A 23,620-nucleotide genomic window follows, 5' to 3' on the forward strand; every position below is an offset into this window, starting at 1 on the left:
CCGCCGCACATTTTTACTGTTAATCATACACAATTTCCGACTTTTGGGGTATATATTTTTACCTTTTTAGTGCATCTGAATACACTTGATTTTTTTAAAGTTTTTTTTAAGTGCTTTTATTTTTGTTCCTTGGTAAACATTTAAACCAAATTTCTCCCTAAATACCGGGGCAATTTTATTATACTTTTTTTGTAAATAATCAATAGCTTTTCAAGACATTTAACTTTTAAGATTCATTAATCTCACTTCTACCGCTTCATCAACAGACCACGCTTTTCTCTTATTTTGAAAATGTAACTGGGTAATCGAAGAATTCATCTTCAATCAAATTCGTGATCAAAGTAGACGGAATAGATTAAACTTATTTAAAAAGCAGTGAAAATCAATAAATTTCCTGAAAAACTTAAGAAATCTCATAAGAGCCTCTATGCCCGAGAGTTCATCCTTAGCGTAAGTGCCTAGGAAAAATTAGGAGTAAACAATCGCTTAAGAGAAAGGCAAAGTAAAAATTTAGGGATTTTGAAAATAGTTGATGTTTACTTAATTCAAATAATTATGAATTTTCACGCTCCTACTTTTTTCCATCAGCACAAGAGATCCAATGTTCTAAGTCCTAATGGGAAATAACAGGTATAACCTCGGATGTGTGTTTCTTTAATGAAATCTCCAATTTTATTTGATTTTATTCGATCCCCGCATAATTTAATTGTTTAACTTTTTTCTCCTTCCCCTTCCCCACAACTTTTGGTTTGACCTTTGGGTTTTTTTTTTCAACTTTGTCCCACTTTCCTACACTGATTTCTAACGTAAGGAATCGAAGTCTTTGACAAGCAAACAGAATCTACGACTGAATGATAAATAATAATGTGATGATGGGCGTATCTTTCAAAACATACAAGGTTTCAGGAAAATAAGTTATCACATGTTAAAATATTTCCAAGCACAGATCCTCGTTTGGATTCAAAATTGACAAAAATCTTTGAAAATGGGACAATTTTTCCAAAAATATGTGTAAAAAAAAAGATTTAGTTATTCTTGAAACCTCAGCTGGTGGAGGTTTCAGGGGGTTCAAAATCAGGCAAAAGAAGAAATATTAAGTATAAAATTTACTTTGTTATTTCGATGGCCACTGTAAAATGGCCTTCTTCATTGATAAGCCACCCCTGATATTTTAAAATAAGTGAATTTTGCAAATTATTTTGTTGAAAGATTGATAGCCTACACCTAAGCTCAAACATTTTTTTTTAGGAAAAATTGCAATGATCATCAAGAAGACTATTAACGCCGATATTCCATACGCACCAGCGTTAACTGGATACCTCGCATTTGTCGTTGGAGCATTTTTAACTTTCCTTGTCCAATCATCTTCCGTTTTCACATCAGCTCTGACACCTCTTGTCGGAGTAGGAGTAATAACAGTTGAGCGCGTATATCCACTCACTCTTGGCTCAAACATTGGCACAACAACAACATCTTTAATTGCAGCATTGGCTGCTCCTGCCAATTCTCTTCACAATACAGTTCAGATAGCTTTATGTCACTTGTTTTTTAACCTTACTGGATTTCTATTCTTTTATGTAATACCTTTCACTAGGTTTCCTATTCCAATGTGTAAATTTTTGGGTGACACAACCGCTGAATATCGCTGGTTCGCCTTTGTATATTTAATTGGAATGTTCCTTGTCTTGCCAGGGGTCGTTTTTGGCCTTTCACTCGCTGGTACCCTTGTATTTGCAATTGTTAGCTCTGTTTTATTAGTAATAGGGATAGTCCTTATTGCTGTCAATGTAATACAAAATCACAAGCCAAATTGGTTACCAAAATTTTTAAGGACTTGGGACTTTTTACCAGATTTTTTACATTCACTTGAGCCCTATGACAGAATTTTTAGAAGTTGTTTCCAGAGTTGTGCATGTTGTAACAAAGTATGTGCTAAAAATATTGATGAAAATGCCATTGAGGAGCTCCACATCTCCGAAAAATGCAAAGGAGCTGATAACCTCACATATGAAGATGAAGAAAAAAATATATCCAAATAATCTTAATTTTGAGAATAAATCTTTTTTTAATACATATTTTTAGTCTCTCTAAATAGTTGCAATTGTTATAGGATATTAGTGATTTTGTGACTTAGGAGAAGGATAATTATATGTATATATATATATATATATATATATATATATATATATATATATATATATATATATATATATATATATGTATATACATATATAGTATATAATATTATTGTATAAAAAAAAAAAATAAAAAAAAACTGTCATCCTAATTTAGTAACTGAGATAAATGAGCACTTGAACAAGGATGACCTTACTCATCGATCCAATCACCTAGGACAAAACAGTACATCCAACCCAATAGTCCAAAAATCAAGTCTAAAATAGAGCAAATTCAGCATTAGTAAATGTAAATCATTGTCACAAAACCAAGCCAAAACATCGTAAGTGTACAAGAATCAATGCTCCACAGGTAATCACCACATATCAGGGCTACTCAGAGGGAGACTCACTTGACTATATGGGTGTTGGCACTTAAGCTTCCTGACCTATGCTAATGAGCGCACCTGACATAGAATCATATGACATACCCCTATGTAGTATCCCCTGTGTAATATCTACGAACAATACCATACCCCAAAATATAAAATACACCCAAAAACTTTTCAAACCTTCATTCACCACCGCTCACCTAGAACTGATTCAAAGTAAAAACTACCCAACTCTGAAAGAATAACACTTGAGCCAGTTTACCTCCCATAATTGCATAACCACAACTGTCAACAAAGAACCCATTCACTTTTAAGCCTAATTTCTAAGAACTAATTTCAACCTATCCTCTGTAACCTGGCACCTGCTTGTGTCGAAACCAACTCTAAATTAAAAAAATATAAAAGGAAGATAAAAAATACATCCCACTAGCTACCTCAAAATATCGTTCAAAATGTCTTGATAATTTTTATTATACTTATTTAAAAGCTGATTATGTTGAAAACTAAGTCTTTTAAATTGCAAAGCAAGTTTATTGGCGGAAAAACCTATGCAATTTAATCTCTCTCCATACTGAGGCTATTCAAAGATTTCGTTCTCTTCCGCTTCAAAAAAAAAAAAAATTATGATGGATGCGTCTTGTGTGGTATGACCCAAGTGTACAGTAGTTTTGAGTCCTTTGTGTATGGTTTGGTACTAAATTCCTGGGAATTTAATTTGATTAAAGCAGCTGCGCTTCCAGCTGGCTGGAGCAGAAAACCTGCTACTTCAAAGTATTCTACTCCAAATTGGGCGTTCTTTCTGCTCAACATTTTCTTATAACTTAAAATCTTACGTCTTTTCATAAGGAAAGGCAACACTAATTCCGTGAAATTTGTCTTTTAGTTAAAATAAGCCCAACACCATTGTTTTTTCTAATCTCCGATTGGCATTTAAGAAGTTTTTTTGGTGCTTTAGTTGCCACAAGAACGCAAAAAACTTATTTAAGTATGCACTTAAAGTGCTCTTAAAATTTATATTCAAGGAAATATTTAAGTACTCAGAAATGTATAATCTTCTTAATACTGATTGTTACACACTATCTGCTGGGAGGGGTATCAGCAGGTCTTTCTGCTGTGAGAGGGTGGAGGTGGCATAACCTTCTTCTCTAGACCGTCAACCTTATGTCCTGGCCAAATGTTAGTCACTTGTGTCAACCAATTTAAAATTACGCATGACAGCAGCGCGAGCTACGTATCCCATCCCTACTTTCTTTAGTTGAAACACATAAAACCTTCAGGGATAAAATTTATGACAGGCCAATTACAGAGGAGATCAGCCATAATTTTTTAAACTAGAAAAGAGCCATCTATATCGAACATTAAAGTGGATACCAAGACATAGCATTAATAGGTAGCAGTAACGAACAGATCAATGTTGATACAAGCTTTTAAAATTAATTTCTTGTTTTTACGCTTCTGTAGCACACAAGGCCGTACCCAGAGGGGGTTTTGAACCCCCCTCCCGAAATGTTTGTTCGACTCGTAAAAACGTAACAAATATGGATATAAACAAATTTTGTATGCGTTTTTTGAGGTTTTTTATGTACCACCCCCCCGAAAAAAATCTTTGAGTAAAACCCCCTCCGAAAAAAATTTTTGAGTAAAACCCCTTCCGAAAAAAAACCTGGGTACGGCCTTTGACAGCACATGTCTACTGTAAGCATTAAAATCAAGGATAAACCCATGTCATTCATGAATCTTGGATTTTAGCAAAAGGTGTGAGTATGCTACGGTTTGGTTATTAAGGTCCAAACACTAGTGTCCTATACCCTCCAACAGGAAGACCCATTAGTCTCTCTTTCACAGTCGTGCGTACTTATGAAACAATACACAAAAAACAATGAAGTCAACGAAAATAAAGAAATACTAACATCCGCGGTTCAGGTTAGTCTACTTTTTACTTTCTCCCGGATTGTTTTGAGTTATCTTTTTGAATGCTGCGTTTAGATAACATGCAATTTAGTTGTTTTTTAGCGCAATATACTTGCATATAAATTTGTATTTTGACCATTTATGTTGACACAATTCCTTCAATATTGTCTTAAGTCTAGAACATACGTAGCTTTTTTCGGCACCAATTTGCAAAGAAAACAGCGCCAATTTGAGCTTGAGAAATTGTCTAGTTATTGGTGCTGGTTTACAAAAACTGCGCCGAATTTCATCGTGATCATCCAAAAACAGAAATTCTCAATCATTTATTTTTCTTTAGCAGGAAGTAATGAATATTTCATTCTCTAAATTCTTGATTCTGCAATTTCTTGCTTTATTGTCATTTTTTTCACAATCTAGTTTTTTAAATGTTTTTTTTTTTCAACCTTCTGTTGTTCTTTGTTCAGCATTCGGAGACAGACCATGAATACTGGCGAAGATAAAACACGTTGTTTCATTGCTTTTAATCAGTTAGCATGGGGGAAGACCCGCCCCCGTTTTTCCTTACCCCTCCAAAAAATACATATTAAAATTATTATTAGACACATACGAACACATTCCTTATGTATTTAGGCAAGGTAATTGTCGCGGCACCTGTAGTAAGCTTATGAACAGCATCCGTCAAGGTATATAACCTTACCGGAAATTTTTCATCCTCACTAGATACAACCAAATTAAACATAATTTCGAGAAGAAAATATATCGTTTTAGATAGTACAGTAAGTGAATTAAGCAACATGCATTTTGAAAAGTTTGGCTCCAAAATAAAAATTAAATTTACTTTTCACCCCTAAGGCTTTAACAGCAAACCCTTCAGCAATCGTCAGAAGTGCCACAAGAAGCGGCACAATTCCACCACATGGGCGCTTTCTTGAGGAAGTTGCGCAGTGAATTACTCCTTAAATTGGCGTAATTTTCAAAGAACACTGAGCAAGTGTTCAGTTTTTTTCAACAAAAAGAATGCAAAGTACATGCAAGGACTCAATGTTCTTGCTTTTGAATCATTCCTAACACTTTAAATCATTTCGACATTATTGACTGCTCTATTCGTGGATAGATGCAAGTTGGCCTCTCAGATATCCATCTTCATTACAGATGAAATTTGACCCCATTTGAAATTTGATGCACAGAGTACTGCTAATGCGATCTTTCAAGAAACAGCTAATTAAGGTCTTTGTGACCTTGAGAATTTTTTGAAAAAATGCAGCATAGGCGTATTTAAAGATGGTTCGACGCCTATGACCCACTTTTCATATTATGGTTGCGTTATCTTATAAAAGGCATCTTGTAATATTGATCTTCAGCTCAGAGAAAAGGCGTCAATTCTGATGGCTTATACTTACTCGATATATTGACACAATCGAATATAATGCACGTAAAAATTGTTATTTGACAAAACGATAATAGACATATCAGATCTTTGTTAGAAAACCTATTGTCCATTTATCGTCATGTCATAAATTTGTCAAGTCATGTCATCGTTATTTGACATCATCATGTCATCTTTATTTGACACAAAGATGATAGACATATCAGATCTCTCTTAGAAAATCCATTGTCCATTTATCGTCATATCATAAATTTGTCATGTCATGTCATCGTTATTTGACATCGTCATGTCATCGTTATTTGACATAACAATGATAGACATATCAGATCTCTGTTAGAAAATCTATTGTCCATTTATCGTCATGTCATAAATTTTTCACCTTTTTTTTCTAAAGCGGTAGAGACGTACAACGGATGCTGCTTCAAAAAAAAAAAAAAATCTGCGCATCCTATTGCCTTATTGACCTGAAACAGATTCGAAATGTTTAGAAACCTTTTATTTTTCGTTGCTTCGTGATTGACCAAATTTGACCTTAAGCATTAAAAGTTCATTCGAAAAGAATGACACGCTACAATTACAGAAAACGTAAAAAATTACGCATGGCAACTAAGCTTGCTGGTAAGGAATGATTGGAGGGGGGGGGGGGTCTCCCGGCTCGTAATTCCCCTCCGCTTTATCCCCCCCCCCCAAGAAAAAAAAACCTTGGGATTCGCAATTTCTTGTATTTTCCGCATAATTAATGATTTTACTTAACAAGTAAAATGAAACTTAACAAGTTTTCTAAAATCTGTGCGCCTCTAAAATCTCCTCGTCTCCAAAACATAAAGCCGGCGTGAGTGCATGCTTGTCTATAAGCAACATTTGTTAATTTTCAATCCCAAAAATGATCACTTAATCCATGGACGATCACTGTTTTTGTATCATTTTGTTCAATTAGAACCCTTTAGGCCATTTTGTCCAAGTTTGAAGGAAGATATACAGTACCTGTGAGTCCTACTTACCCTAGAGAGTTTAGCACTACTAGTGGATTAGTAGATTAAGTTCATCACTATCATCAAAATTAAAAAATTACACTTGAAAGCAAATAACTCAAATAAAATTAATTATTCCTTTACAAAAGATCAGTCATTTATGTTGGACTTAAAATTTGTCACTGATTATTTGAATTCATTGTTAAAATTGCGTAGCTTGTGATGAAGAAATGGGGATTAATAATAGAATTATTACCAAAGACAACATTGATCTGCAATAGTCTAATGACCATATAGTCTAATGACCATCAAAAAGAAAACTCCTGAGGTCAAAGTTAGAAGAGTAGCTCCCCATCCTAGGTATGCATTTAGATTTGAAAGAAATTTTCCCGACGACAATCAAACCAAACTGACACTTCCTATGCCTATCTCCACAAGGGATAGCAATAAATAAAACATTATAATACAATATTTCTTAGAAGTTTTTCAAGAATTTTTGGAAACTCGTAAAAACTAAAATTGTTTTAACAAAAAATTCCACTAAATAAAAGTTTTGTTTGGTTCGTTTGGGAATCCGTAAGTCGTCTGACGTTCAGTACTGCGTAGTGACGGGTTGACGCATGCGCTGAAATATTGAGACTAACCCGTTGAGACACACACAGCAAATAGCCTAGTTTTAAAAATTTAAAACACAGATTGTACTTGAGTGAGACAAAATAAACCTTGTGTGAGAAAAAAATAGAGAGAAAAAAATGTGTTAAAAAGACGAGAACCAATGGTCAAGGAATTAAATGCTGAAACTAAACTACCAAATTGATATATCAATAATTTATTTGCATTACATTATGCAGTTATGCAGTTAGGTAGAAGGGAGCATTATGCAGTTACACATTATGCAGTTAGGTAGAAGGAAGCACACTCTTTAAACTCTTAACAATCACCATAGGAAGTTTTTCGATATCACTGGTTAAAAACCTATAGACTGCCAAATATGTTAGTTTCTAAAGAATTTATAAAAATAGACAGAGAGAGGGAGAGAGAGAGAGAGAGAAGGAGGGAGAGAGAGAGAAAAAGTCTTATTGCTCTGACAATTTTAACTTAATACCCTTAGCTGTTCCTGAGATATCGCAGATATGCCTTTTGAACAAACTCACAGACTCTCCTTCGGGAGGGATTGCTATAAAACACCATAAAAACTAAACAAACTCGAATTTCAAAGAACCACAGTTTCCAGAAAACAAAAATAACACTCATGATTTAACACAAAAATATAAACAAAAGCAAAGCCATTAAACCGAAATGTTTCGAACTTTGGTTCATTAGTTTATCTGTGAATATTTAAAAAAAAGAAAGTTAAATCCCACCTGATTGGTTCTGTTGTGTGAAATTTTTAGCCAGTAAAAGAATAGAATAGCTTTTGACTATTCAAATTTTTTTAATATTTTTCGCAGTTAGTCCCTTTATTTCTCTACAGCAAGAGAAGCAACAACAATAGTGAGAAAAAAAAAACAAAAGAAAAAAATAATCATGAAGTATCTTTGTGCCCATTACAAAAAATTATCTCAGCCTTTTTTTCGAAAATGAGCTATTAAGTGAGACAGACTTGGCTATTCCCTGGTTGTATTTATGAAAGCACATTTACTTCATAAGAAGGTGAGGAGGCCACCCAGGGGTAGGACAAAAACCTCTCTCACTACCTCATCTCATTTTGTTTAACGGTATAAATTTTGACTTTGCAGCGAAGAGACCAAACGTGATAAGAATAAGCTGACTTAACATTGGGACATAAATATCAGTTAAAATCACTGGAAAAATCTTAAGACAGAGACACTTAAGGCATAATTAAATGTTAACTCGGAAGGTGATGGCTGAACAGCAGACTTTATTTTTCGTTTAGATATCACAGGATTTCGAAAGACGTTTCTCCAAATCACTATATACCTGAAAGAAAGAAAATTGAATTTAAAAAATATGGTATTAAATATGTTGGAATAGAATATTCAACCCTAAACCTAAACTCGCCTTACCCAGTTTCAAAATGTGTAAAATCTACTATTGACTTCAACTCTTTACAAGATGATCTTTACGAGATAAAACACGTCCTGATACTTAGATAGAAAATTTTAAAGGAGTAGAAACAATTGTCTGGATCGAAGATTCTCTATCCTTATTCCCTCTTCATCTTTAAAAATGAAGCTCGCAAGAAATTTGATGATCTTCACCTCAGGGAAATTCGAGCTTCAATTGATCCTTATAGACCTCAAATCTCAATTAGATCCCATTCTCTGGAGGAAGAAAGCTGGTAGCAAAGCTTCGTTCGAATCACCTTCTTCCATGTAGCTCGACCATTCTTCTAAATTCTTCTGGATTTTCTGATACTTCATCTGAATAAATATGTATTCGGGTGGTAAGGTACGGGTGTCACCACTTATTGGTGCAAAAATGGTGTTACACCACTTACTGGAGGGAAAAGCCCCTGGTGGCGCCAAATATTATAATGGGATGCCCGCGCCTACCACAACAGTTCTGTAAATGTAGGGTATGTCAGTAACCAATTTACAATATACCCTGCCCCAGGGTATGATACCGTGATCAAGCGGTCAGACGGCCAAATTCTAAGGCCAGGGGTGCACCCAACACGGGTCACCACTAAAATCTCTAGCTATCTCCTTGGAAGGTAACAAACCCCCCTGTCAATATAATAATGACGGTATCTCGTAACTCTGTTCCTCCCCTATCTGGGTTCCTGAGAAAATAGTCTACACAGCTGTAGAAAATATCTTACTTGTAATCTTCAAAAAAGACACACATATAACAAAAAGAATAGACTTCCCCAAACGGGGTATCAATGTAGACTAACTCAAAAATAATATTCATTCTGTAAAACAACTTTGCATAGGGGTGGACCTTCGCTTGGCCCTAGCCAATCCTCCCAATCCCCATTCAAAATCCATTCTACTTTTTCTTAACTTTATCTTTCAGTGGCTCAGACCAGGAAGACCGGAATAGAATTTACTTCATAGCTTACATATTGCGAAAGAGTCTAGCTTAGCAACCAGAATTCAACTTAGGATTAAAAATCATCTCATAGGCAAATATAATTACAGAAAAGAAAATGGGTCATTTATCTGAAAAGAAAAGAAACACGGGTGGAACCCCAACAATATGCCAACAAAGGTAGGACAAAGAAAGTCAAATCCGATACTTCTTCCTCCTTAGAGCTGCACACCTTACTATCTTAAACGAAAGGAGGGACAATATTTGCCATTACTTTGCTAGGCCCGTCGTTTCCGATACTAGCACTGAGAACATTTTCCCTGATTTTCACAAACCCACAAGGTCCCATCTCCCCTGCTTATCCTCCCCTGCTGTCCCAACTTACACGCCGATCTATCCTATTACCAAGGGGTTCCGAACGAGTTTCATGCCTTTTATCAGGGATCATCTTAATAATTCAAAAAATGTATACAGGCACACAGATCATATTTATGTGCTTATTGAAGGAGTGAACAACATTTCACAGGTCAAGGAATATTCTGTGGGACGAAAAATTTCATTGTTGTTTTGTTTACAGTTCGTTGGAATTATGTCCGGTATAATTATCTTAAGAGCAATTTCGAAAATTATTTGCTGCATAAATCGTATTTTTCGCACAAGAGGATTAAAATAGAAATATAACCTAGCTCCCATAGCCTATATACCACGAAATATTCGGTTGAAATTGTTATTAACCGCATTAACCGTTGTAATAATGTCACACAATATTTTGTTCGCTATATACTGACAATGTCTACAAGAGAGAGAGAGAGAGAGAAATTCATTTTTTTTTTTAAGACCAATATTCACAAAAAAATCATATCAAACAGACCTACCACATGAAAATCTATAAAGATTTGTTTGTGGCGGGACTCAATATTTTACTCACTTACTACACATATATTGAAAAAAAACGCAAACATATAAATATATAAAAAATAAACCTCATGGGAACCGCGAACCAATACTTACAGAAGATAGAAGACAGAAGACAGCAACCCCCCACCTTAACCCATCCCTATGCATTAAGAAATTCTTTATCTTATTTTTAAAAGAGGACACACTCTCACCAAACGTGACAATCGCCTTGAAGGTGTAAGCATGTATCAGTTGCTTCTAATGGAAGAAGCTTTAACAAACTAATGTTAATTAAAAACTGTCTTCGAAGAAGGATGTCGAGCAGGCCTTGGCAAACTTGAGTATAATCCACATAGACCATGAAATAGCATCGAAACTTCCACATGAATACATTATAAAGACAGTTGCTTCAAGAAAAGTACGCAAAGTTAGGTTTTAGCGTACAGGATAAGATATATTGTATATAATCTAAAATGTATGTGCCCTGTGTTACCAATAAAATGTTGGTACGTAGAACCTTAAGAGTTTTTCTTGAAACCTGTTGTACATATTAGGATTTACATAAACAAAATATACTAATATACTAAAATAATTGCATAAATATACAATAAAGAAATAGATTCTTTAGAGAAGTAGAAAAATCAAAATTTGAAATCTAAAAGGGGTCTGTTGACTGGGGGTACCATTCTTGCCCCGGACATCGATAGGTTTAGATCCAACCCTGTGAAAATTAAGTAATAAGACAAGTTTTTTTGCAACTGAAATTAAGGAGCAACATTAAAACTTAAAACGAACAGAAATTATTACGTTTATGAAGAGGGTTGCCTCCTCCTCAACACCTCGCTCTTTACGCTAAAGTTTTTTAGTACTTTTAAAAAAGCTTCTTATTATTCTAATTAAACGAGGCTTGTGTTTCTGGAGTCGTTCTTAAAGAAATGGGGACAAAATTCAAACTTTAGCGAAGAGCGAGGTATTGAGGAGGAGACAACCACCTTCATATAAGCCATATACAACCCCCTTCGTATAGACCAAGAAAGCATTTCCAATCATATAATTTATAAAAATTTTGAGTAAAATGATCTTTTAGTCGAACATCAATATGGATTCCACCGGAAACATTCAACGCTTGACTGCCTAGTGGCCCACCGTCAGGAGGGGTTCAAACTTCTAGAAAAAGGATACGGCATCAGGCTATTGCCATTTGACATCAGTAAAGCTTTCGACAGAGTATGGCAACGTGGCCCACTAAAGAAACTCTGTGTGTATGATATCCTTGGGCGTCTGTTAAAATAATCGAGAGGTTTCTTTCTGATAGTCGATTCAGCGAGTTTTTCCTGAAGGGTTCACTTGCCACAAATATCCAACAAAGGCAGGCGTATCCCAATGTAGTATCTTGGGGTCTACGCTTTTTCATATCTACATAAATGACATGGGAGACAACCTTGTAAGCCCTCTGCATCATTTTGTCGACAAAACCACGACATAAGTAGCTGTCCCAAAGCACGAAGGCCCAAGCCCCCTACTCGTAGAGACGGATCTTCTGAAAATTGAAAAGTGGTCCGATGAATTCATGGCCAAAATCAATAAAAAAAAGTGTCATGCATACACCCCCATCTTCACTGCCATCTTCACGAATGAAGCTATAAAGAGTCAATGGGCTTCGTCTTCCAAGAGCTCACTTTTCTACAGATATCTCTCGGAAAATTGACCTTGATCGGGCAAGAGCCTCCTGCACAAGAAAGCTGGGGTTATCCTTTCGCTGCAAAAACCTTCTGCCAAAAAAATTGTTGGCACCACTTCAAAAGATATAGAATAGGACTAATAGGGCAGGTTCACTCTTTGCCACACGACTCTCTCCAGTCAGTGAACGGTTTGAAGTAGAGTCGATAGCAGTTTTCTCGAAGTAGATAAATTCACCTCCTTCTGCAAACCTTTCTCAGGTTGTGTTCCTCAGTGTTTACCGACAAGACAGACACGAAGGTACACAGCTCGGTCCAATTATCTTAAGGTTGATACGCCAAAAACATACAGCTTAGTTCGACGTTGTATTTCGATTTAGCACGATCTTAATGGAGACGCTTTCCCAAAAAGTTTCTCTGTTGACTGCTTCAAAAGAAGATTCATTTTTTACTTAAAACTTCATGATGATGTAAAAGACTAGCGGAAAATGAGATAAGAGTATCCGACGCCACAAATTTAGGAATAAAAATTTTAGTAATAACTATAATATACTTTTCCTATGTCACTCAGCAATGGACATATTCCAAGGTGTCCCCAAATTTCCCCACGGATTCTTCCAAATCTCTACGCTAACATTTGGAGAATCCAATTTTCAATCAGGGAAATCCAGGGAAATCCGAACTTTTAGAAGATAGTAGAAGCACTGGCAATAGCCCCCTGGCATCAATTGTTCTACAAAAGCTAAGTGAGGAAAACGGGTTTAATAAAGCAGTGCCAATCTCAATCTAGTGAGGAGAAATATCTACTCTTCTAGATATTTTCGGTGTCTTTTTTGTGATTAGAGTCTTGCAGTGTTTTGGAAGTTTAATTAAGATTTGAGTTTTGTTTACTTGTTTGTCTTTTTTTTCTATCTCTTGTGTGTTGTTGTCTTTTTTTTTCTTTTTCTTTGGATTGATTTAACTTATTTTTTTCCTTTTTTTCCCCGTTGATAAAGGCTCCCGGATGTAGAGTTGAAATATTCGAAATTTTTTTTATTGATAAATGTGTTGTTTGTTTTTTATCTTTGTCACTGCTTTATTTGTAAGTTGGACGAAAGGCTTGCTACCTATAACTGTAATTGAGACCCGATAAGTGTTTATTATGCAAAAACATTACAAAAACAGGGCTAAAAATCATTTAGACCTCGATAAAGTCTCAGCTTTCAATTATTTACTTTTGTAGTACAGTCGCGTCTTGAAGTCAAGTCAAGTCAAAGTACTGATGACGGTCACTGCATATGTGACCGAAATATTTAGTATTTTGTGAATTTTATCACTGTCTATTAAAAGGATTTTATCCCTATCTGAACTTTTATTTATAGATAACGATACACACATGAGACAAGGTAAATTAAAGTGATTAGATCTATGCATGAGAATTATGTTGCTGCGATTAGAATGGAAATCAAATTTAGTAGTTGATTCAGTATGGATTTAGGAGTTAACCAGGGTTGTACTTAGTACCATTTTGGGACGGCTAGAGCCATCCTAGTTGAGGGGTTAGCACGCTAGACTTAAGATCCTTTTGTCTTAAGATCACTTGATCTTAAGAGACTTAAGATCAAGGGTTCAAATCCTGGTGTCACTGGTTATTTCGTTTGAACAGAGGCAAGTGGAATGACTCTGTAAGATCAGCCAGAGTCAGATCAGCCAGAGATAGGGATTGTAAGTCCAATGTCACATTCTTCACCTTTTTTTTACTATTTTATATATATTATTCTGAAGGACTTCATCCGATGGAAAACGCCGAAAGCTGTGAGAGAACACGGTATTGAGAACGTAAAACTCTCTTAGACTTAAAATATGGACATGATTTGTGCAGGACTGCATCCCCTTGGGATTTCCCCAAGGATTGGGGACTTTAGTCCTAAGTTTGGGTGACTTTTACTTTGAGCCCTGACTTCGAGTGCCCTAAGTGAAAAGGTTGGGAAACGAAAACATTTTTGGAGATTTAAGAGTCCAAGGTGAGATCCCGAGGGGGGGGTGATCAAAAGAGGTAGGGCACCTACAATTACCCACATGTATGGGTAATTAGACACTTATCGGGTCTCAATTACAGTTACAGGTAGCAAGCCTTTCGTCCAACCTAGCGGCAGCTTAGGCTGCAAGATTAAGTGCAAAATTAATGTTAAGAATATATAGTTTCTTAGATTAGGAAAAATAGTTATGAAGAGGTGATGTTAGACACCGGTGCCTAACATCACCTCTTCATCACTATTTTTCCTAATTTAAGAAACTATATATTCTTAACATTAATAGTGATGAAGAGGTGATGTTACGCACCGAAACTACCAACCACATGGCTTAACTCACCTTGGCTTAACGTACATAGCTTAACTTACCATGTGAGTACAGAAACTGAACGCAGTAAAGATGTGAAAAGTACAAAAGTCAAGGTTTCCAAATTAGTTCAATCTGTTTTCTTTCATAATGTTTGGTTTTTCAGATTCAGATATTAGGAGGTTTATCTTCTTCTTAACTTCTAAAATATGCTAAGAAACTTGTTTCTCGTTCACAAAATAGTTGGAAATTGAACTACTTATCTTTATAAACAATCTACATTTTAATAGTAATCAAAATGGCAAAGCATATTTTCTAATTTGTCTGATCTCCACTAAAACTTATGCTAAGTAACAAACAGTCTTTCGAATTATCAGAACCAAATTTGGTATTTTTTTCTTTTCTCATGAAAATTAGCCAAATATTCTGAGGCTAATTTTTGCTTGTAGACGTCTATGGGAAATTAAAATGAAGCAAATAGTTTCAGCTCAAACCTACTATATTAATTTTATCAACTCAAAAAATTAATTCTTCAAAGGGGTGGTCCTCCGCATAATATATTTCAAAATACATACTTGGATTATACTTTCTACTTTTATTCTATTATTACTAATTTTTCTTTTAATCCTGCAAGTTCAATTTCTTCAACCTTGAGCAATCAATGTTCACCTTTAAAAGGATTTTTCTAAATTGACTTACTCTTTCCTCCAGCTTCCTTCTCATTTCATGTTCAGACCTTGCCATTGATTGTCTAACCCACAATGGCACATTTGGTATAACCACTGCAAGTACTAACTGAAGAGCAAGAAGCAAGTGCTCAACACCAGCCCAAAGGAGGAGCCATGACGTTTCTGACCAGTCAGAAAACGAGCTTCTGAGAGACGGTGATAGATAAAGGAGGCCACAGTTTGTTAGGACAGAGAGAGCACCCAAAAATTGTAAAGCTGGCTGAAAGTAGTGACAATAATTAGGGAGTTGATGAATTTACTACGCATTAATTAATAAAATTGAGGATCGTGTAAACTTTATAAACTATACTACTGCAAACAGCTCGTCCCAGGACCAAGCTGCCTGTTATGCTTAAGACAACTGTCAAACTACACCCCCCCCCCTCACCCTCCTCTCAATTATATTTCTGCCTTTTCTCTTTTCTTCCTTTTACAAGTTCTTTGGCAAGTTTTCAACAAATTCTACGTGACTTATTATATATCTGTTGTTAAATTCTCAACCCATAAGGAGTAGGAATGCTAATTTGTCTTAGATTCTTTGTGACAAGCACTCTACATCCTTTTTTTTGTTTTTCATCCAAACTAATTGGAAGACATCCTGATTTAGTCCCCGGAAATCTAAAAATTAAATAAGCGAGAAATTTAATAAGCGAAAAAGAAATTTAACCAAGAAATTTAATATAAAATTTAATACAAAAAGAAATTTAATAAAAAAAAGAAAGATAAAAAGAAATTTAGTAAAAAACAGAAATTTAATCAAAAAGGAAACATAAGAAGAAATTTAATAAAAAAAGAAATTTAATAAAAAAAAGAAAGATGCAAAGAAATTTAATAAGCGAGGAAAATGGGTTTAATTTAAATAATGCAGTGACAAAGAATAAAAAACAAAAAACACATTTATCAATAAAAAAAATTTCGAATATTTCAACTCCACATCCGGGAGCCTTTATCAACGGGGAAAAAAAGGAAAAAAATAAGTTAAATCATCCAAAGAAAAAGACAAAAAAAAGACAACAACACACAAGAGATAGAAAAAAAGACAAACAAGTAAACAAAACTCAAATCTTAATTAAACTTCCAAGACACTGCAAAACTCTAATCACAAAAAAGACACCGAAAATATCTAGTAGAGTAGATATTTCTCCTCACTAGATTCAGATTGGCACTGCTTTATTAAACCCGTTTTTCTCACTTAATTTTTGTAGATGGAAAAACAGTGTGGTCTAAGAAATTATTAAGTCCCAGAAATCCATCATCCATACAGGGTTACCTTGCCGGGTTAACCTATAATTTAATATATAGAAACAGAGCGGATCGGACAATACTTTACACAGAACCTCTTGTTTTATGCAAGCACGCTCAAACATAAACGTGTACTTACAACTATCTCCCACTTTATCCTCTAACCTCCACTTTATCCTTTATCCTCCCACTTTATCCTTCCAAAATATTTGCAGATAACAAGTTCAAGCTAGAAACGTGAAACTGTTTTACATCAATTTTGAAATTATGGAAAAACTTAGGTTAAAAAAAACAACGAAAGTAAAAAAAAAGATACTCCCTCCCCTGATAAAAAATGAGACGGCATAAAACAATTTTGAGAGGCACCTTGCTGTCAATTTGTGACGGCCAAAAGCCTAAGCCTGTTATAGAAGTGAGGACCAGAGACCCGAGCGAGCGGAGACAGGCAGGCAAAAGCTGGCAAAACCAGCTCTTTTGTTATAAAGGTATACGAATATATAATATCTGATCTATATATATAAAAATTATCGTCAGCAGCATATATCTACAAAACAAGCTCACATAAATGAACTCGTGATATCATTATTATTAGTAGAATTATCTAAAATTAACATTTCATTGAAAATGCAAAACCCAAACAGAAAAAGACAGGATTTAGTTCTGGAAGCAAAAAAATATTTTAAGCATTCTCGACAAAATAAAACGCTAATTAATCAAAGGATCTCAAAAATGTTTCACCAGATAAAATATCTTTAGTATACAATCTAATCACTTTCAAAAACTATAGAAAAAAATTGTTTCAGTAGCCTCGAAGTTATTAACCAGACTACAAAACATTAGACTGTTTTACAAGGCGACTTATTGGTCTTACGAACCGTAATATACCAAGTAACATTAAATTTTAAACTCTGGAAGCACACTTTAGCATTATCAAAAATCAAGAATTAATTAATGAACTCGAAATAGGAACTCGAGATATCCAGTTACAGCTGCCCATAGCATGAAGAATTTCAAGTAATGATGTGACTTTCTAAAGTTAGTTCAATCTGAAGTTCTGAAGCATCAAAGTCACTCATTGGATTTTGGGCTCATGCGGCAGAAATCGTACCAAATAAAAGAAAATCACGCCATATAAAAGATCATTATCCTGAAACTCCGGTTTTTCGCGGTTACAGCGATAGCTGCAACCTAGTAAAAGACGAACATGACCCATAGTAACCAAAAAAGTAGCCTGAAACCCCTAAAATGATGTCGCATCGAAACACAAAGTACACCAATAGAATTGCCATGGCCGAAAATCCTATACAGGAAACTTGGCTTGGCTATACAACTAGGCTATACAATCTTGGCTACACAATCTTGGAAACTTGGCTATACAATCCCTTGGCTTGAACAAAAAAGAAAATCCACTGGCTTGAAAAACAGAGAAAATCACTTTTTTGGCATGGGAAGCATCTTTTTTCGTTTTTTTCCTCCGCAGCTAGCTGGGCACCGGAACGCCATAGAGAACTGTTCAAGGGCTTTATCCAGGCACAAGGGGAGCTAGATACAGTTAACTGTTTTACAAAAAACACAGCTTACCCATAAGGCGTTGCTGCGATCTCAAATGAAAGAAAACTCAAGAAAAATTCCCCCTCCCCCGCAAGATTCCCTTCACTAAAAATTACCCATACGGAAAACCTCCCCAGAAAGTTCCTCCCTCCCACATAAACCTCAGCAGAAAAATTTAATCCCTCCCACGGAAATTCTTCCCTTGTAAATCTCCCCGACAATTCCCCCTCGAAAATTTCCCTCACGTGGAAAATACCAATCGTTTTTTTTTAATTTAAAGATATTTAAAAACTAAGGCTAAGATTGTTAGCTTACCCGTGGGCGTTGTTAGATAATTAATATCCATAAAATGTGAATAATGTGAATAGAAGCAATTCTCAAAAATTTGTGTTTAGGGATCTCTAATTTCAGTCAGTGCGAAAAGTAGTAAGAGGGCCTTGAGGGGGTGAGGGGAGATTTTTATACCTAAAACCTTCGCAAGACTATACTCAGCAGTTTCTTAGTAATGCATACAGGAAACATAAGGCCCGTTTTTTAGCACTAGGATCTTACTCGTACATCTAAGATCTTGCATCTTTCTGCAAAGATTATCGTTTTTTAACTCATCTTTGTTCTAAGATCTACAGCTCACTGATCTTAGCAAAAAGTGTAAAGGACGCCATCATCTGCTCTAGAACAATGATGAGAGAACTTTGATGACATACTAATCATTGTTCTCAGACCACTGATCAGAGCAGAATGATGAAAGACGTTTGCCTAAAAACTAAAAAAGATGTAAGATCTTAGCAAATTGATGAGTGAAAAACGGCTCTATACATAAAGACACATAGACATACATTCGAATTCATTTATATAGATAGAAAGGAAACCATAGGAAATCATAAATAGACTTAGGGAGCGGCCCCAGGTCTCCTGTGTAAATGTCTGATCAGATTTGAGTGAAGGACATTTTTGGGGTGTGGCAATATTTCGGGAGGACACAGATCCTGCATATCAAACAGTTCGTAGTACGAACCATAAGTAAGGAGCGACGCGGCTCAATAGTAACCGAAACTAATAAACTGAATTTTGACACCAATAGATATATCAAAAGAATCGGCTTATTATGCTGATCCCAAATATTTATGTTTCATTGAGTTTAATGTTACTCGTCAAGGGCTACGAGCCTGAGAAAATTTGCTTGATTTTCGAAAAATAGAGGAAACATCCCCCTAATAGTCAAAAAATATTAATGAGAATCACACCATCAGATTCAGCGTATCAGAGAATCATAATGAAGATTTCCAAGCTCTTGTCTGCAAAAATGTGGAGTTTTATAGTTTTGCCAAAAGAAAGATCACGGATGGTTGTTTTTTTTTTTTTTTTTTTTTTTTTAGGGGTGATTGAACAGACCAAGAAGTCATAGAACACCGGCAGAGGACTCATTCAAAGGTAAATTGAAAGTTCGGTGTCCTTTTTAAGTAACCAAAAAATCGGAGGGCAACTACGCCCATCCCACACTCCGATCAAAATTTTGAGATAGCCAATTTGTTCAACATAGTTGAAAGACCCACTAACTATACCTTTGGAGATAACATGACACCCTACAGTCCCTGGGGAAAGGTCTTTAAGTTATAAAATTTACCCATTGTTTACGTGCAGCATTTTCTATTGGGAAGTATGCATACATTTTTCGGGTGAGGGGAGGGGGGAGTTTCCAGGGTGTGGAATTTTTAGAGAAATTGTTACACTGGGGGAATTTGCCAGAATCTTTACACAAAATTCTTTTTATATGTCTTTTTTTCTCTTTTCCAACTCAAACGATCAGAAATTAAATAAAAAAAACAGATTTTTTTTTGCTGAAAGTAAGGATTAATGTTAAAACTTAAAACGACTAGAAATTATTACGTATATGAGGGTGGTTGCTCCCTTTTGAACACCTCGCTCTTTACGCTAGTTTTTAATTTTGTCCCAATTCTTTAAGAGCGACTCCTGAAACACAAGGGTCGTTTCATTCAAACAATAAGAAGCTTTTTTTAGAAGTACTAAAAAGTGTATCGTGAAGAGCGCGGTGTTGAGGAGGGGCAACCCCACTCATAACCGTAATAATTTCTGTTTGTTTTAAGTTTTAATATTGCTCCTTAATTTCAGTTGAATTTCTTTTCTTTTATTTAATTATACACACAAAATAAAGGGTGTGCCCATTTATCTGCTTATCTACCTGTTCATTCTTCTAGTAAATTTGCAGCTAAAGTATCAAAGCCCGAATTTCAATTTGGCTCCCAAATGAAAGACCGGGACTTGAAAATGCCAAGGCAGCTTGTCATTAGTGTCAGCAGATTTGGAATATGGCAAAAAAGGTACGACATTCAAATTATGTTCAACACATTAATACCTGCCAGGCTCCAATGTGTCTAACTTTCATAGATGGCGGTCTTTGGAATACTTTGCACATCTTAAAGGCATCAGCGCGTATTTCTAGTAAGTTGTTCAATAAGGCTAAAATACCGGCCATTGGGTATACAGCAGAGAAGAGAAAAACGTAGCCAAACTGTATAAACAGCTCCAAATAATCTTCAATTGTGCCCTGAAATTGAAATGATAAATTAAAAAGATTTCAGTTGCCTTTGCTTTAAATTCTTCGATAGGACTGATACACCAGCAACTTCAGGAAAGACAGAAACATAAACAAACTGCATAAATAGTTCCAAATAATCTCAATTGTGTCCACAATTAACGCTTTGTTTTATTAATTCATAAAGTATGTGCAATCCTAGACATCTTTTTTTTTTTTTTCAAATTCAACCTCAATGTGTATTATACTTTTCCAAGAATTGAATTTGAGGAAATTATCCACTTTTATCTTTCATATTTTGTTTAATTGTCTTTTAAATATCCTAGATATTGACAAATACAGCAATATAAATATATGTATGAAATTCGTTCAAAAGTTAAAGGAGATATTTTTAATACATAGCCGACAGAATACGACGCGTCATCAGACGCGTCGACGCGATGACGCATGGATGCGTCATCTTGTTTTATCCTCCACGATCGAAACGCATGATATGAAAAAGAAATTACATATCCTTAACAGCCGGACTAATTACCTTGAATACTTCGGGAATATGTTGGCTAAGTCATAGGGACTGCGAATTTATGTGGCAGGGACAGGGGTTCCTGGAGGGGAGTTTCAAAGTTTTCCACTTTTTTCCGATTAAGCTGAAATTTTATTAGAAGGTACCCTGTAATTATGGCCTACCAAAAAAGCACTACAGTAGAAAAAAAAGAACTAGAACCTAGAAGACTATTTTTTTCATTTCAAGCCAGAAAACCATAAAAAAAAATCCTGCAAGAATATAAATAAACCGTACACCGCAAAAATACAAGTAAAATTGGAAGATCTAAAGTTCGAGCAAAGCAAGGGTCATTAGGCCTGGAAAGCAGACCTTTTGCTAGGCAAAGGGGTTCGTTAACGAACCGGTTACTGATCTACCAAAATGAATGAAATTCAATGTATTATTTTCAGTCAGGTATCGAAAGGTAATAAGCTACTACTGCTACTATTACTAGCAACAACTCACAGCAAAACCAAACCAAATAAGGCCAACACAGTTTCATAGACTCCTCCTTCATCCCAATCTACTCAAAGCTTCCCTCTTTACCCCTCCCAAGGAGCTCCAATTTCCTTAAAATTCGTTCTCACGAAATCTTCCCCCCCACCCCATTTAAAAATGACCTGCTTTCCATTTGGCCCAAATTGGATGGTCAGAAAGGGCGATCTTTAGTAATCTGTCGTCCTTCAATCACAAAACTTGTCCAAGCTATCTTAACCTTTATCTTATTATAGCCCTAGAAAGTACGATAGAGCCGCATTTTTTGTACAGCTTACTCTTTGAAATGCGGTTAGTCGAACTAATACTCAAAACTATCCTTGGACAATTCCTCTGGAAAACATCTAACCAATCCTTATCCGTCTCCCGAAGCGCTCACATTTCAGTATAATATTTGGCTATTGTCCTCACCGTAGCTTCCTATATTCAAACCTTGATTCACAGACGTATCTTCCCATATTTCAAACATTTCCAATCTTGAAAAACCACCCTTGGCACTGGCTATTCTACTTTTCTACTTCTACTATTCTACTTTTTACATCTTCACTGCATTAAGTATATTTACTAATAATGCTTCTCACGTAAGTGAAGCTGATTGTAAAGCTGATGTAAGCGAATGATACTCAGGTATGGAAAGTTTTTCTTCACAAAAACCAATGAAATTAAAGTTTTTTGTAGCAATGAGAAGCCGATTGATCCTGGTTGATTGCTATTCAACGTATGATTGAACGAAATGTGACCCCTGTGGCGTCTTACTTAAATGATGGTGGAGATCCAATAAACCATCATTCTCCAACGGATATAAAATTTCTACCAAGATATGCTGATATTGATCAATGACGATGTTTACCAGACTCACTGTAAACTATTATGAAACGAAAGGAAATAAGTCTTGCTTTATTTCCTTTCCTAGCTTTAAAGCTTTATTTCCAAGCTGTAACTTGTTTGTATAATGTCTTGCTTTTCTAGAATTTCACAAGCAAACATAACCAAGACTAATCAAATGATATAGACAAGGAATAGCTGTATGTTATTAGTATTAAAGAGTGACAGTTTAAAAATGTAGAAAATATCTTTTATGATTTTCAAAATATTTTGTATGGCCCTATTGCAGCTCGTTTTCAAAACTGAAACTACTGGAACACCTATATGTACAATGCTGTGTGACAGCGGAGTGGATAAAACCGTGGCTCTTGATCCATGGTTTCTGGGTTCAATCCCCTGTGTCTCAAGGAAAGATGGTTGATTTTATATATTTATACGAGCACCTGCATGTAAAATGCTGTGTGACAGCGGAGTGGATAAAACCGTGGCTCTTGATCCATGGATTCCGGGTTCAATCCCCTGTGTCTCAAGGAAATATGGTTGATTTTATATATTTATACGACCACCTGCATGTGCAATGCTTCGTGACAGCGGAGTGGATAAAACCGTGGCTCTTGATCCATGGTTTCCGGGTTCAATCCCCTGTGTCTCAAGGAAAGATGGTTGATTTTATATATTCATACGAGCACCTGCATGTACAATGCTTTGTGACAGCGGAGTGGATAAAACCGTGGCTCTTGATCCATGGTTTCTGGGTTCAATCCCCTGTGTCTCAAGGAAAGATGGTTGATTTTATATATTCATACGAGCACCTGCATGTACAATGCTTTGTGACAGCGGAGTGGATAAAATCGTGGCTCTTGATCCATGGATTCCGGGTTCAATCCCCTGTGTCTCAAGAAAATATGGTTGATTTTATATATTTATACGACCACCTGCATGTGCAATGCTTCGTGACAGCGGAGTGGATAAAACCGTGGCTTTTGATCCATGGTTTCCGGGTTCAATCCCCTG

General features: G+C 35.6%; 2 protein-coding genes across 2 annotated transcripts in view; one reads left to right on the plus strand and one right to left on the minus strand.

Annotated features, from left to right (window-relative positions):
• The window catches only part of LOC148938708 (sodium-dependent phosphate transport protein 2B-like), an 82,356-nt gene extending 80,264 nt beyond the window's left edge, over positions 1-2,092 (plus strand). The window contains exon 8 of the mRNA XM_089107596.1: positions 1,249-2,092. Coding sequence (XP_088963722.1) covers positions 1,249-2,039 — 791 coding nt within the window. The 3' untranslated portion in view covers positions 2,040-2,092. The remainder of the gene's footprint in view (positions 1-1,248) is intronic.
• Positions 2,093-6,554: 4,462 nt separating this feature from the next.
• Positions 6,555-23,620, minus strand: part of LOC148938709 (anoctamin-10-like) — a 98,615-nt gene continuing 81,549 nt past the window's right edge. The window contains exons 10-12 of the mRNA XM_089107598.1: positions 20,563-20,754; positions 15,367-15,615; positions 6,555-8,716 (exon numbers count right to left, since the gene is read on the minus strand). Of these exons, the coding sequence (XP_088963724.1) occupies positions 8,669-8,716; positions 15,367-15,615; positions 20,563-20,754 (489 nt within the window). The 3' untranslated portion in view covers positions 6,555-8,668. The remainder of the gene's footprint in view (positions 8,717-15,366; positions 15,616-20,562; positions 20,755-23,620) is intronic.

The sequence above is a fragment of the Artemia sp. Qi Xiang Cuo genome, unplaced genomic scaffold, assembly GCF_049724085.1.
Source record: "Artemia sp. Qi Xiang Cuo unplaced genomic scaffold, ASM4972408v1 HiC_scaffold_3018, whole genome shotgun sequence".
NCBI lineage: Eukaryota > Metazoa > Arthropoda > Branchiopoda > Anostraca > Artemiidae > Artemia > Artemia sp. Qi Xiang Cuo.